General features: G+C 42.3%; 1 protein-coding gene across 1 annotated transcript in view; it reads right to left on the reverse strand.

The window, feature by feature from the left end:
* The window catches only part of LOC119652100 (voltage-dependent calcium channel subunit alpha-2/delta-3-like), a 184,780-nt gene that overhangs the window by 132,128 nt on the left and 38,068 nt on the right, over positions 1 to 14,584 (reverse strand). The window contains exons 5-7 of the mRNA XM_038056038.1: positions 4,356 to 4,561; positions 4,098 to 4,300; positions 3,607 to 3,639 (exon numbers count right to left, since the gene is read on the reverse strand). Of these exons, the coding sequence (XP_037911966.1) occupies positions 3,607 to 3,639; positions 4,098 to 4,300; positions 4,356 to 4,561 (442 nt within the window). The remainder of the gene's footprint in view (positions 1 to 3,606; positions 3,640 to 4,097; positions 4,301 to 4,355; positions 4,562 to 14,584) is intronic.

The raw sequence follows: 14,584 nt of genomic DNA on the forward strand, positions 1-14,584 counted from the left end.
CTGGATGTAATCATAGGGCTTTTAAATCTCTATCCAGCGTATCAAGCCGCCATCGTTTCCGCCGGACTTTTGGTGGCTTACCGTTGACTTCGATGTTCAGACCAATATTAGCAAGTTAATTCTCGCTAGCGCGAATGCCATCGAAAACGCCTCTCTCGCAGCTTTTCCACGATCGGTGCAACCCCATATCGATCGCGGATATCCTCATTTCGGATGTAATCAAAACATGCCACGCCACCAGTCCAATGTAACACCGTCGTCTCCATTCCCGCAAGACGCCGTTCATTGTCTTTTATAGTCGACCGACACTCAGAATTATAGAGAGCGGCAGACGGACGACATTACGCAGTTCTCCCTTGGCTGATAGCATTGACCCGAAGTATTTAATTCGCTCAGTTCTGAGCAGGTTACTGCAGCTGACAGCACTGAACAATTTAAATATATTGTGTTAATGCTGTCAGCCAATGGAGAACTGCGTGATGCTTCTCACATAGGGAAACACAAAACCTTTTATACCTGAATCGTCAAGCTTCCGGTTTCCCGACTTGTTTTTGTATTGAAATGTTAGTAATCGCCTGGTTAGGGAATATTAGTGCTTTAATGATCTGATCGTGGTATGCTTATATATTGTGACGTCGGACTTAATATGTAATAAGAAAATTAAAAGGCGTTGCAAGTGTAGACTAAAAAGCTATGCACATATAAACCGGTAAGATATTGTCAATCCTGAAGAATTATTTTGTGAAGAGAAAGCACGTGAAAGCAAAAACATATTCTTCCTCTCGTGCGCTTTTGTCAGGTTTTGCCAGGAGAACAGCCAGATAAATATATGCATCAGATAAATGTCTGTTTCAGACAAAGTCTGCTTCTGTATCAGATAAATGGCTGCGCCTACTCAACAAATGCTTGTTTCTGTATCAAACAAATATCTGAGCATGTCTCAGATATCTAACAGTTTGTATCAGATAACAGGCAGACAGACGTCTGCACGCTAAATATTGACACTTCAACTGGAAAGACCGAGGAACTCGCAAGAGTCCTTCGAAATAGATGCATTGATATCCGCGCTTTGCAGGAAACCCGATGGTCTGGTGCAAAGTCGCACCGACTTTGCACGCGAACGCGGTAAAAATGGCTATGAACTTCTCTATTCCTGTAGTCCACACACTCACCACCGCTGAAGATTTTCGTGATGCCATTAAAGAAGTAGAACAATTTGATGGCCAGTTTATGAAGTTCACCATTATCTCAGCTGATCGCACCATTCACCGCATACACACCACAGACATGTAGATCTGATTTCGAGAAGGATGCTTTCTAGCAATTTCCCGATACAAAGACCCGCAACATGCCTGCTGATGACGTGCACAGAAAGATACATATATATGGTATGCACATAAATTAAAAACCGCTGGTAACCAGGTGCACACACGTCTATTATATTAATTACTACCCGCCAGCTTTATTAGTACTTACATATACATACACATGTCTGTCTAAAATAATTGACACTGATATGTAAACAACTAAAAAAAAAGTCCAAAAAGGGAAACCAAAGTCTCCCCATGGGCACCGCTGTTCATATAAGTTCACTTTATATGATGATAACGCCATACACATCTTACGGTGCCACAAATCTATCTGAAATGGAAAACCTCCGTTTATTTTTAATAATAGTCGGATTGCTTTCAAACTTATCAGAATTACGTCCTATATTATCGCCTATGCTGATCCCGTACTTCTGAAATGAACTTAAGGGAGGTTTTCCGGTAAATTTCAAATACATGGTACTATACCATTATTAACTTTATTTGTGCAGATATTGGAGTGGAATGTATTTTGAGGCCCAGATTTCATACAGTTGCGATTTTTTCCAGATGGATACGTTCTGAGAACGAGAAGTGTTTCACTTTTTGGAGCACACATTTCGAGCCCTATCTTCCCAATGTTTCACCCAATATCAGAAATGCGACCAGTTCGAGTCATTTAATCCCCGACATGATCATATTCTGTAAAAAAATGTTACCCCCATCTTTCGCATATATAGGGAGCCCCGCTTCAAACTCAACACAAAATGTTGCCACTCGCTGTATGTAAAGGTACACAGACCACATCTTCTCACCAAATTTCGTGGTAATCTGTTCAGCCGTTTCCGGTATCCAGCAGAATGTTCAAATTACCGTTCTATCCGGTTACTTTCCCATACCATGAAGACAACCCCATTCGCGAAATCGTTTGCAACACTTAGTACCAGAAGAACTCGTGCGCTGGGTTCAATTGCTCTACTACGATCCGAAAAGTAAAGTTCGAAGTGTGGCGGGTGTATCAAAACCGCTTCGTGTCTTTGTCGGTGTTCTTCAAGCGCCCTCTCACTACTTCCCTTTGTTCTTGTTATGGACACCGTCACACGGGACATCCAATGTTCAGCACCCTATACACTGTTTTATGCAAATAATGTTTTCCTAGCGTTTAATAGCAAAAACATCTCGAGCAACTTGTCCAGAAATGGAATGATCGCCTCATCCAACACGGTTTCAAATTGAATCTCAATAAAGCTTAATTTTTGTCGGCCGATCCCCATGAAAGAGGCACAATCACTGTCAGTAGCAGTTACCTAATCAGAACTGCGAGATCTAAATATCTCGAGTCAATGCTATTAGCCCATGAAGAACTGCGCTATGAAATTGCTTCACACATTAACGCAACCTGGATGAAGTGGTATTCCACATCTGGTGTTTTTTGTCATCAACGTGTAAACGAATGAGCGTCGCAAATCTAAAATATACTGTAATGTCGTCCGCCCTGTTGCCCTCTATGTTTCTGAGTGTTAGCCGACTATAAGAGGCAATGAATGACGTCTTGCGGTAATAGAGACGAAGATGTTACGGTGGTATTGTGGTGATAACTTCCGAAATGAAAATATCGACGAACGATATGGAGTTGCGGCGATCGTGGAAAAATTGCGAGAGAAACTTCTTGGATAGTATGGTCATTTAATTCGCGCTAACAAAAATTCACTCAGCTAGATTGATCTGAACAGCGAAATAGATGGTAAGCGACCAAAAGGCAAACCGAAACAACGCTCGCTTGATACCTTATCGTGACCAGGCCTTTGATAGAACAAAATACTGCAAGCGATCAAGACGAGCCAACCCCATTTGTGAGGGAGACAAAGGTAAAAAAAGAAGACTATTTCTGGGGACCATTGACTTTTATCGTATTACTTCACATTTCCATCTTCATTTTCCATATATGTATATAACACATATGTATGTGTTTGCATATGGATGGGAATCTTTTCAATTCCTTTCATTGCGTTAAAATACAAGCAGATGAACAATGTAGGTTTCTTCGGAAGTCCTCAACAGAATAGAAGCCGGCAATTGCGGTTCACCCGCCATGCCCCACGTAGGGGTTAGTGCCAACCATATAAGTGGTGGGCTCATATATAAAATAGTAGACAATAACTTTATACAATTTACTTGTGTTTTTATACATATTATAAACACTGTGCTTGCGGAGTGTTATTTTATGGCTATAGTTTAACTACTATGCTCAGCATAATTCCTATGAAAAAAAGATATAGTAATTATTTGTTTATTTTACCTTGCTAGTAGAGCCATCAATGTGGCGATTGGGCTAAATAAAGAAAATGTGATAAAAAAGAGAAAGAGAAAAGTGCGATGTTCTAAATTAGTGAAAAAGGCAAAATAATGAAATTAAATATTTTTGTCTTATTCAGGAGTAACAGAAAAATGGGTTTCTAGCGTAGGCAGTAATTCGTGCTGAAAGTTCGTTTTGAGATCAATTCCATGGTTGACGTGGGCTTATGAACTAGCTTTATGAAGCACAAACTTGTGTTTTTATCAATGTGCATACATTCTTATTCAACGACCTGAGGCCTCACATTATGTAGGTAATACTTTAGTTTAGCTTACATATTTCACAGCTGCAAGTATTTATGTCTGACTGTGGATGCGGTTAAGTGTCGAAATCTTTTTTTAAATGTTTTGTTGATTCGCAAACCTCTCCGCGAGTTTTATCTTATCCCAAGTCAACCGTGAAATCTGTAGCGTTCGTTAGGTAGTATTACTTACTGAACTTCCTTATGAGTATTTTGAGTAGAGGGTTTATCCAATCCATCAGTTATCATGGCATCTCTAACTAGTGATTGAATTAGTGTTCGATCACAAAAGTAAGGTTCAGCCTTCCGCGAACCTTGCCCGCTCACATGCTGGGCGAAGTGTCCTAGTGGACTAGCTCCGTGGCCGTGATGTGGTTGAGGTGATCGAGGACGAACCTATAAAATTAAATGACTTTCTTCACAAATCATATGAAATTATTCAGACACTTACCGACATCCATTTCCACCCTGGCCTACCAGCGCGAGCTAAGAAGTGCAACACCTGTTCTTCAGGAGTTGAAAAGCTTGGCTCTTGATCGCGGGAGAGTATCTCACCGGAACTTTCACGTTCCTTTTCTAAATCGCTAATGCTGTTGTATTCACAGTATACCCAGTCAGGATGGACTCTCCAATTATCTCCCTTAAAGTACTCGGTCACTGAAATAGAAATAAAATAACAACATTAACATGGTTTTGAAATAAAGTCAAGCTTATTTATTTGAACAGTGCTCTTAACTGCTGAATGAAAGTTCTTTGTTACGTGAGAACTTTTTCACCTTTTTTTATGCGTGCTTCGCAACTTAATTAATTAGAGTCAACTATTGTACTCCAGAGGGCTTATAACCTGACATGATTATATTCGTTCGTTCCGAGGCGTGGCCATAGTAGACGTTTTCCTTTATTGTTTTAACTATGATTTTTATTCATCAGAATAAGCAACGATTCGATTTATATCAAAACAAAAACTTTGTTTGACAGACTGAATAAGTAAAGAAAGCCTAGCCCCGCTGCAGCGCTGGGTAGTGACTTCACTGTCTGGTTCGGGGTTTGCCCGTCGTAAAAGACGACTAAAAGACTCACTTGCAATCTCGAATTGTATTTACAATATTTCTGTTGCAACCTTTTGCTCTTCAGGAATTTATCAACGAATGTAATGAACTGAAGGTTACTGGCACCAAGAGTGAGAGTGAAGGTAATGCACTTGAGCTCCCATACCGCGGCCAATCTCGGCAAATGCTGCGTTTTGTGCGCTGTAACAAAGGAGAATTTATTATTGTGCTGATCAGGGACGCAGAAACTGACACAAATAATAATGATTTCGCTACCGCATGTCGCATCACGAAAGACTTGCATGTGGTTCCATTTCCGGTTAAGGATGTTAACGCTGAACTCTCCGTCTATGATATTATAAAAAGTTAAATTTTGCGTTTTACGTGCGAAATTACCACACTCTTAGTATAAAATCTCAATATCCCATTGGAGTGAATAGCCCAATAATCAAATATTCTTACACAAATTCTACGAAAACTTTCATACCTGAAGCACCAAGCTTCCAGTTTCCTTTTGGATTATAATTCGATCTCGTAATTCAGTTTAGTGGTGAAAGGTGAAAGGAAACTGGTCCTCCAGGTTGGGGGTTGGGTAGGGTTGACAACCCTGCACGGAAAACAACTTGTTACGAAGCCACAACAGGAAAATCGAACTGGACGGATTACACAACGACGAACCCGGCAACGACAAAAGAATAATGATTTGCGCATTTTCTCATGGAACGTGCGCTCCCTGTATAGAGATGAAGCTGATGAGCAGCTAGCCGATACCCTGTCCCAATATAGGGCTGATGTAATAGCGTTACAGGAGATGCGTTGGACAGGGACCGGTTTTCTGGAGAAGAACTGCTACACCATATATTATAGTGGCCATAGTAAACCATGTGCTCGGAGTAGGTTTCTTAGTCAGCCAAAAAATGAAACCTGCTGTTAACGGCTTTGAAAACATAAGCGAACGGCTATGCACTCTGCGCTTGCGAGGCAAATTTAGAAATATAAACTTCATTAACGTTCACGCCCCACCAGAGGAAACTGCAGGGTCGGAGAAGGATACCTTCTACGAAGCAGTAGAACGAACCCTCGAAGCCTGTCCCAGATATGATATCAAAATCATACTTGGGAATTTTAAGAGCGAAGTAGGGAAGGAGCCCGTATTCAGGCGATACGCTGGCTCCCATAGCTTACACCAAAATACAAATGATAACGCATCAACAAAAAAATGGAAAGCAACTTACTCCCTCTTTCCTGGTCCACGGACCCCTCGCTTAGGGCTTGCACTCAAACTTTTCAAAAAAGTGAAGCGATGGCCGCTTTACGGTTTCTTACCAGGGCAGAGGCAAATCGTCAGACGCTGCCTCACCTCTGCCCTGGGAGCACCCCTCTGACAATCAGGTGAGAATTGACACTGAAGTCATCCACAACACAACCCCCCGCGGCACCTATAAGAGGGAAATGGATGCCGCAATAATTGTAGTCAATAGAGGACCTGGAGATAAAGCATCAACAAATAATCTTCACAACCACCTGAAGAACGTTATCATTGATACGGCCACACACAGCAGTAAAAGAAGTCCGAACGACGGGTTTGACGATGAATTTAAGCTACCAACGAAACGGAAGAATGCCGCATACCGAGTAATGTTGTATTCTCAAAGAACGCGGGCACGCGCAGAGACACGAACTGCGTCGAGCGGAGAAGCGACTTCACAGACGGGAAAAGGAAGCCTGGGAGAAGCATCAAGTCTGTGAACTAGAAAAATACAGGGAGCAACCGCACCAGGTGCGGAAGTTTTACCAACAAGTCAGCAGGATGAAGCCTTATACACCTCGATGCTCATTCTGCCGAGACAAAGAGAGAAATCTGATTTCCGACACAATGGGCATATTGGAGCGATAGTTTGAGTACTTTGTTGAACTACTGAACAACCAGAACATCGGCGAGTTGGAGGTCCCGCCAACTGAAGACGACGGACAAACACTGCCACCACCAAGTTTAGGAGAAACAGTCCGTGCAATTCATCGACTTAAAAATCATAAGTCGCCAGGAGCCGATGGAATTACAGCCGAATTGGTTAAATATAGAGGCGACCAGTTACACCGAGTGGTTCATCAATTTGTGCTCAAGGTATGGGACAGCGAATCAATGCCTGACGATTGGCAACGAGGCATTATCTGGGGGAGGATATCACACAGTGCTGCAATTATAGAGGTATCACGTTGCTGAGTACCATCTATAAGATATTCTCCACTATCTTGCTAGGCCGGATAGCTCCATACGCCCAGAACATCATTGGCCCATACCAAAGAGGCTCACTCCAGGCAAATCAGCAGCAAATTAGATTTTCTCTGTGCAGCAAGCGATGGAAAAACTGTTGGAATATGGACATCAGTTGCACCATCTATTCATCGACTTTAAAGCCGCCTATGATAGCATAGCCTGGGAGATGTACACGGCCTGGGAGAATTCGGAATCCCGACGAAATTAATGAGACTGACTTAGCTGACCCTGACCAATGTGCGAGGCCAGATAAAAGCAGCAGGATCACTCTCAAGACCATTCGACATCAACAACGGTCTACGACAAGGGGATACCCTATCATGTGTCCTCTTTACCCTGTCCCTAGAGAAAGTGATCCGTGATGCTGAGGTGAATGCAAGAGGTACGATCCTCTTCAAGTCCACCCAACTACTGGCCTATGCTGACGATATCGACATCATGAGAAGAACCATCCGAGACGTACAAACTGCCTTCATCCAGATCGAGCAGGCGGCGCGAGATCTTGGGCTACATATCAATGAAGGCAAGACAAAGTATATGGTGGCAACGTCAGCACCAAAAACCAACCAACCAACAACTTCAAACCGCACTGGTCAAACAGGAAGAATAAGGATAGGAGAATACAACTTTGATACCGTTGATAATTTCTCCTATCTAGGATCGAAAATCACAACCGATAACAGCTACGATGAGGAAATCCGCGCACCCTTGTTGTCAGCCAACAGAGCAGCAACTATTCCGCTCGAAACGTCTCACCATAGAGTTAAAGCTCTTACTGTACAAGACTATGATCTTGCCAGTCCTCATGTATTCCTCGGTAACTTGGGTTCTTAGCAAGAAGAATTGCGAACTCTTGGCGGCCTTCGAGAGAAGAATCCTTCGAAGAATTTTTGGTCTCCTACATAGGCGAGGGGGATAGGGAGGATAGGCGATTCCGATACCATGACCATCCGATTGTGAATAAAATCCGGCTCAATAGGTTACGGTGGGCGGGCCACTTAATCCCAATGGATGAGGATGATCCAGTCTGGAAAGTCTATAAGGGCAATATCTATGGTAGAAAAAGAAGACGAGGCAGACCCCGCCTGAGATGGAGCGATGGCGTAGGTCAGGACGCCAGACAGCTTTGGAAAATCATTAGTTTGTTTCCGAAGAATGTAAATTTCATCTTCAAAAATTTTGATTTTATCCAATAATTAATTAATTTTATTTAGAAAGTAGTTGCTTTGATTTGAAAAATTATTAATTTCACCTGAAACATCGCTAAGTTTCGGTGGAAATTCTATACTTCATTTTATTAAGGTTTTGTAAAAAAATGACAACTAATAAAGTGGAATTTGGTGAGCACATGTGGACTATGAAATCTCACGCATACGGCGAAACACATGATTTCGTGCGGACTTAAGGGGTAGTCCTCATAAAAGCGCAGCCGTGTATACCTACATACATACATATGTGTATCTGGGGTAATTGATATTGCTATAAAAATGGCTAAACTAGTCGGGGAACCGGAAGCTGGACGTTTCAGGTATGAAAGGTTTTGTGTATTTCTTTTATAAAAATATATCATTTGAGTTTATATTTGCCCATTAGTACGTACCAATAATATATGAATACATTATATGAGAATATCTCCATTCAATGTTAAATTCGCAAAGAAGCGGTAATTTTGATCTATTATAACTTTGTTACCAATAGCGCGATTTGCACCAGACTTGGATCATGCTCTATGTTATGGCGTACATTGCTGCAAAACTTCCTGGTGCTAGGATGATCTTAAGTGGGGCTCTGCAGTCAATTACTAAAAATTATAGTAATATACTATTATTAATTTTATTTGAACAGATATCGACATGGAGGGTATTTCGGAGCTTAGGCACCATATAGTGGCAGCCCCCTGATTTCTTTAAAATTGTCCGGTCCGTTAACAAAATGATCATTTGCGACCCGCCACACTTCCCCACCTTTCTAACAAATGTCAAAACCAAGACCAGCTTTAGAAAGTACTAACTAAGACCTTTCAATTGATATCCCACATGACCATATTTGATGAAAAAAAATTAAACCCCATCTTTGCATGTAAGGGGCCCCCCTCCCTTCATTTCGGTGTAGAATTATGTAACTCTCTATATGCGTGAACATTCACAGTTCTCATCTTTCTACCAAATTTGGTGTGAATTGCTACAAGCATTTCCGAGAAAATGCGTGTGACGGATGGACAGGCAGACAGTAAACCGACTTCAATAAGGTTTTGTTTTACACAAAGCCTTAGAAACTAAAGCAAAATGGTCTCTCCAGTTAGGGTGCCAACATTGAGCGTGCAGACACGTATTGGTTTTCCTCGTTTTATTCGGACTAACTTGCTTGCGTCCTGACACCGTCCATGCGTCAAGAACCCTTGCCCATTTCTCGACAGCACTGGGGCCCATCCTGCCGCGTCGATTGAGGTGGACGCCCTAGTATTTTTCCGAGGCTTGTGACTCAATCCGATCATATTGTTTCTAACGACATTGAGCGACCTGTCGCGGGACCTGTCACCAAGAGAGATCAGTAGGATTCAGCATAGTGGAATAACTCCAACCATACTTCGTTTATCTATTTCCCTGATCTCAGTTTTTTATTTTTGTTTTACTCAAGATAGTACACAAAGTACGTTGCCTCAAACCCTCCTCCTTTACCTGGGCTTGGGACCAGCATACTATGTTAATATCATACTATGTTAAAGTATGGAAATATACTATTAATAACATTATTTATGCAGATATCAGAACCGGATGTATTTTCCGGCCTAGATTTCGTAGAGATACATTACTGTGATTTTTTTCGCATTTTTTGGTTGGATAGATTCTGAGAATGGGACCTATTTCACTTATTGGGGCACACATTTTGAACTCTCTCTCTCCTCTATCTTTCACCCAATATCAGAAATAACATCATTTTTGAAAAGTACTAATTGAGTCCTTTCATTTGATACCCCACAGATCACATTTTCTTACCAGATGAGGTGAGGCAGCGTCTGACGATTCGCCTCTGCCCTGGTAAGAAACCGTAAAGTCGTCCTCGCATAACATTTTGAAAGTTAGGGTGCTAAGCTCTAAACGAGAGGTCCGTGAACTATAAAAAGAGGGAGTAAGTTGCCCGCCATTTGATCCGGTCCGTCATCCAAGTGGATGCGGACTTAGAACCCCAGAGTTGTGCCGCAGAGTTCGATGTGTACCACAGTAGCATCTTGTTCGCTTGTGATGAGCATTAAAGAGGCAGTAGTTGTGCAGGATGAGGATATCGTGCAGCGAATCCATCGCTACTTCAATCACTTTCAAGAGTGAAAGCACTATAATAATAATCGGCGCAACAGTCCATATTGGAAAAAGATTTTGAAGTGTGTTAGAGTACTTTATTCAAGACCGTAACGGCACTACAGTACACTGTAGGAGGCAATGTGTTCAGTATTGCGCTCGCCCGAGATTATTACCCTGATTTGAATCAGGTACTCATTCACAGCTGACTCGACTGGTATCCGACATCAAATCACGGTATAAATGCCACACCACCAGTGAGATTTGAACCGCGACCTTCCGTATGAAAGCCTTGTGCTCTAACCCTCAGCTATCCGGACAGCACTATGTCGGCGACAATGTCGACCACGTGAATAATAAAATCCCACGAACGATAAATGTAAAGACTTGATTATTTTGAGTGAGAAATTTTTTAGTTTACTATAATAAATTATTCTTGTATATCTTAGAACATAGGCCTTTTTTTCCATGAAATGGGAACTATGTTCCTTACCTATTTGCTTTTCCTATGGCTGCGAAAGAACTACCGCATTGATTTTCATTCTTTAGTTTTTTTACTGTCTCGATAGATATATATTGATTAGGTCTGCTGAATTGGACGAAAGACATTGGGCCATTATTATATTATACATTGGCCAAACATTATAGCAGATTTTTCCTATTGACAATTATCGATAAGATTTTGACAGAAACAGGGAAAATGCGCAAATCGAGTCATATACACGTCATGTGACCTACCGCTGAGATTCTGACCACATTTAATGCTAATTTGTATTTATGATGAATACAAGAGCCGTAAATAAATCAACAAATGTATTGCTACATCCCGATTGTCGCAAAAACTTCAAGCAATGACGCGGTGGTTCTTCACTACAGAGACATAGATCTTAAATGGAAGACAGTACGAATCAACACTGAAGCCCACTAGGTCAGATTGTTACTGGACAGGACTCTTCAGACTATAGCACAGGTTGCAAGGATAACCGCTTCTAGCATCTCCAAGTATAGTCTAGCCCTTAGATCGAGCGTTTCCAGCGTTTTATGTAAATTTTCCGGGACTAATCCCGTCTCTGAAATTACCACTGGGACTACTTCGATCTTATGTAGTTTCCAAGACTGATTCATATCGTCCGTTCTATCATAATTCCTCCAGCAACTAAAATTTAATTATTGCCACAGCAGGTGTTGTTGCTTGCAATATCCGAGTTATTTGTAGACGTCTCCCGAATCCATACCCTCAATTCGGATATTGTTATGGCTGTATCCTTCGTTGTCGGTATGTTTCCCCCGAGCAATTGTTTTTATGCGACATTTCTCCAAACCCAACTGCATGCCGATATCCCTGTTGAACTGCATGGTGATGTCTAGCAAGGAGCGAAGTTGGTTCTCGTCTTTGGCATACAATTTGATGTCGTCAATATACATTAAATAACTTCATGGACTTTTCGAGAATATGCCATGTTTGACTTGGAACCCGTATTCATTTTCATGCAGAATATGGGATCAAGGATTCAAAGCCAAACAAAACCACAGGGGCTTAGAGAGTCGCCTTGGAAAATGCCACGCCTGATTGGTATCTCTCCTGATGTTTGTGAGGATATCGATAGCTTCGTGCTCCAATTCTTCATCACTGTTCTGAGGAGGAGAACGACATTCGGGTTGATTTTATACAAGCGTAACACTTGTAGTAACCACGAATGTGATATGGAGCCAAAGGTTGATTTATAATCGATGTAGGCTGTCGAAATATTTCGTTTTTGATGGACAAACTGCTTTACAGCAACCGTATCGATTATAAGCTGTTCCTTACAGCCTCGGGAGCCTTTTGCGGATCCCTTTTTCTCCTCAGTTATCAATTTATGAACATCCAGACGTTTTGAGATGTTCGCCAAGAACTACAGTAAAGGCCTTGCCGATGGTAGAAACACAAGTAATTGGTCGACATTTTGAAGGACAAGAGGCACCCTGTTCCTTGGAGATGATGGAAGTTACACCTTTTGTGAAAAACTCTGGAATTAATTTAGGATCAACAATCATTTGAGCGAACGGCTATGCACTCTGGCGCTTGCGAGGCAAATTTAGAAATATAAACCGCATTAACGTTCATGCCCCTACAGAGGAGACTGCAGTGTCGGAGAAGGATACCTTCTACGAGTCAGTAGAATGAACCCTCGTAGTCTACCCCAGATATGATATCAAATTCAAATTTGGGGATTTTAACTGCCAAGTAAGGACCGAGCCCGTATTCAGGCGATACGTTGGCTCTCATAGCTTACATCAAAATACAAATGATAACGGACTGCGGATTAGTCAATTTGCAGTTCCACACGAAATTGTTGTTGGAAGTACTGGTTTGCGCGGAAAGCGGTCCACAAACATACGTGGGCATCTCCAGACGAGACTACTTTCAACCAAATTGAACACGTACTGAACGAACGCCGCCACCTCTCAGCCTTGATGAATGTCAGAACATATAGGGGGGCCAATATAGACTCGGATCACTACCTCGTTGGCATGGTGTTCCGAGCTCGAATAACAACACCACCCAGAATCCCCTCTGACAATCAGGTGAGAGTTAACACTGAAGCCATCCACGCAGCACAGCCTTCTGCAACACCTATAAGAGGGAACTGGATGCCGCAATAACCGCAGTCAAGCGACTTCGCTGACGGAAAAAGGAAGCCTGAGAAAACCAACAGATCTGTGAAGTCGAATAGTACAGGGAGCAACCGCACCAGATGCGGAAGCTTTACCAACAAATCAGCAGGATGAAGCGTTACACACCTCGATGTTCATCCTGCCGAGACAAAGAGGGAAATCTGATTTCCGACAGAATGGGCATATTGGAGCGATGGGTTGAGTACTTTGATGAGCTACTGAACAACCAGAACATCGGCGAGTTGGAGGACCCGCCGACGGAAGACGATGGACTAATACTGCCACAATCAAGTATAGAAGTCGGCAGGAGCCGATGGAATTACAGCCAAATTAGTTATGGAGGCGACCAATTACACCAAGTGGTTCATCAACTTGTACTCAAGGTATAGGACAGCGAATCAATGCCTGACGATTGGCAACGAGGCATTATCTGTCTCATACATAAAAAGGGAGATATCACACAATGCTGCAATTATAGAGGTATCACGTTACTCAGTACCATCTATAAGATATTATCTGCTATCTTGCTAGGCCGGATAGCCCCATACGCTCAGAACATCATTTGCCCATACCAAAGAGGCTTCACTTTAGGCAAATCAGCAACAGACTAGATTTTCTTCCTGCGGCAAGCAATGGAAAAACTGTTGGAAAATACACATCAGTTGCACCATCTTTTCGTCGACTTTAAAGCCGCCTATGGTAGCTTAGCCAGGGTAAAACTGTACACGGCCAAGAGAGAATTCGGTACCCCGACGAGATTCATAAGCTGACTAAGCTGACCCTGACCATTGAGCAAGGCCAGATAAAAGCAGCAGGACCACTCTAAAGACCATTCAACATCAACAACAGTCTACGACAGGGCGTCGTATGGTTTGGACAAACCAACTCAACGAATTTATCGTCCGCGCCTATTACCGTGTCACGGATTTGGAACAGAATCCATCTGGGTACAGACATCGACTACATGACGCGTTCATAACCCGATTTCCGGAGCTAAGTCATGTTCTGGAAAAGAACGTCGTCAACAAGTACCGGGTGATGGTGAATAACAACCGAGTTGTCTTACCACCTAAGCAACAAATCTTCCAAGAGGTTTCACTTGGACTCGGTCTGGAGTCATAAAAATTACCGGACTAGTCAAAGGAGTGACACAACTACTCCACCTGTAAGGCAATCCATGAATCCAGTAGTCAGGAGAAGCTTAGTAACTGGGGATGTCGACCAAATTTATAATGAGGCTTTGACCACATTCCAGGTCACATTCACAGAGTATGCTAAGATTCTCCCAGACACTACGTCAGAGACCCCAAAACTGAAGTTTACTTCGGCAACTACTAACATCATTGCTGCTGTTGACAGAATTTTGGTTGATTGTTTGGCTAGCGAGATTACTGCTACA

This window comes from Hermetia illucens, chromosome 3 (genome assembly GCF_905115235.1).
Source record: "Hermetia illucens chromosome 3, iHerIll2.2.curated.20191125, whole genome shotgun sequence".
Lineage (NCBI taxonomy): Eukaryota > Metazoa > Arthropoda > Insecta > Diptera > Stratiomyidae > Hermetia > Hermetia illucens.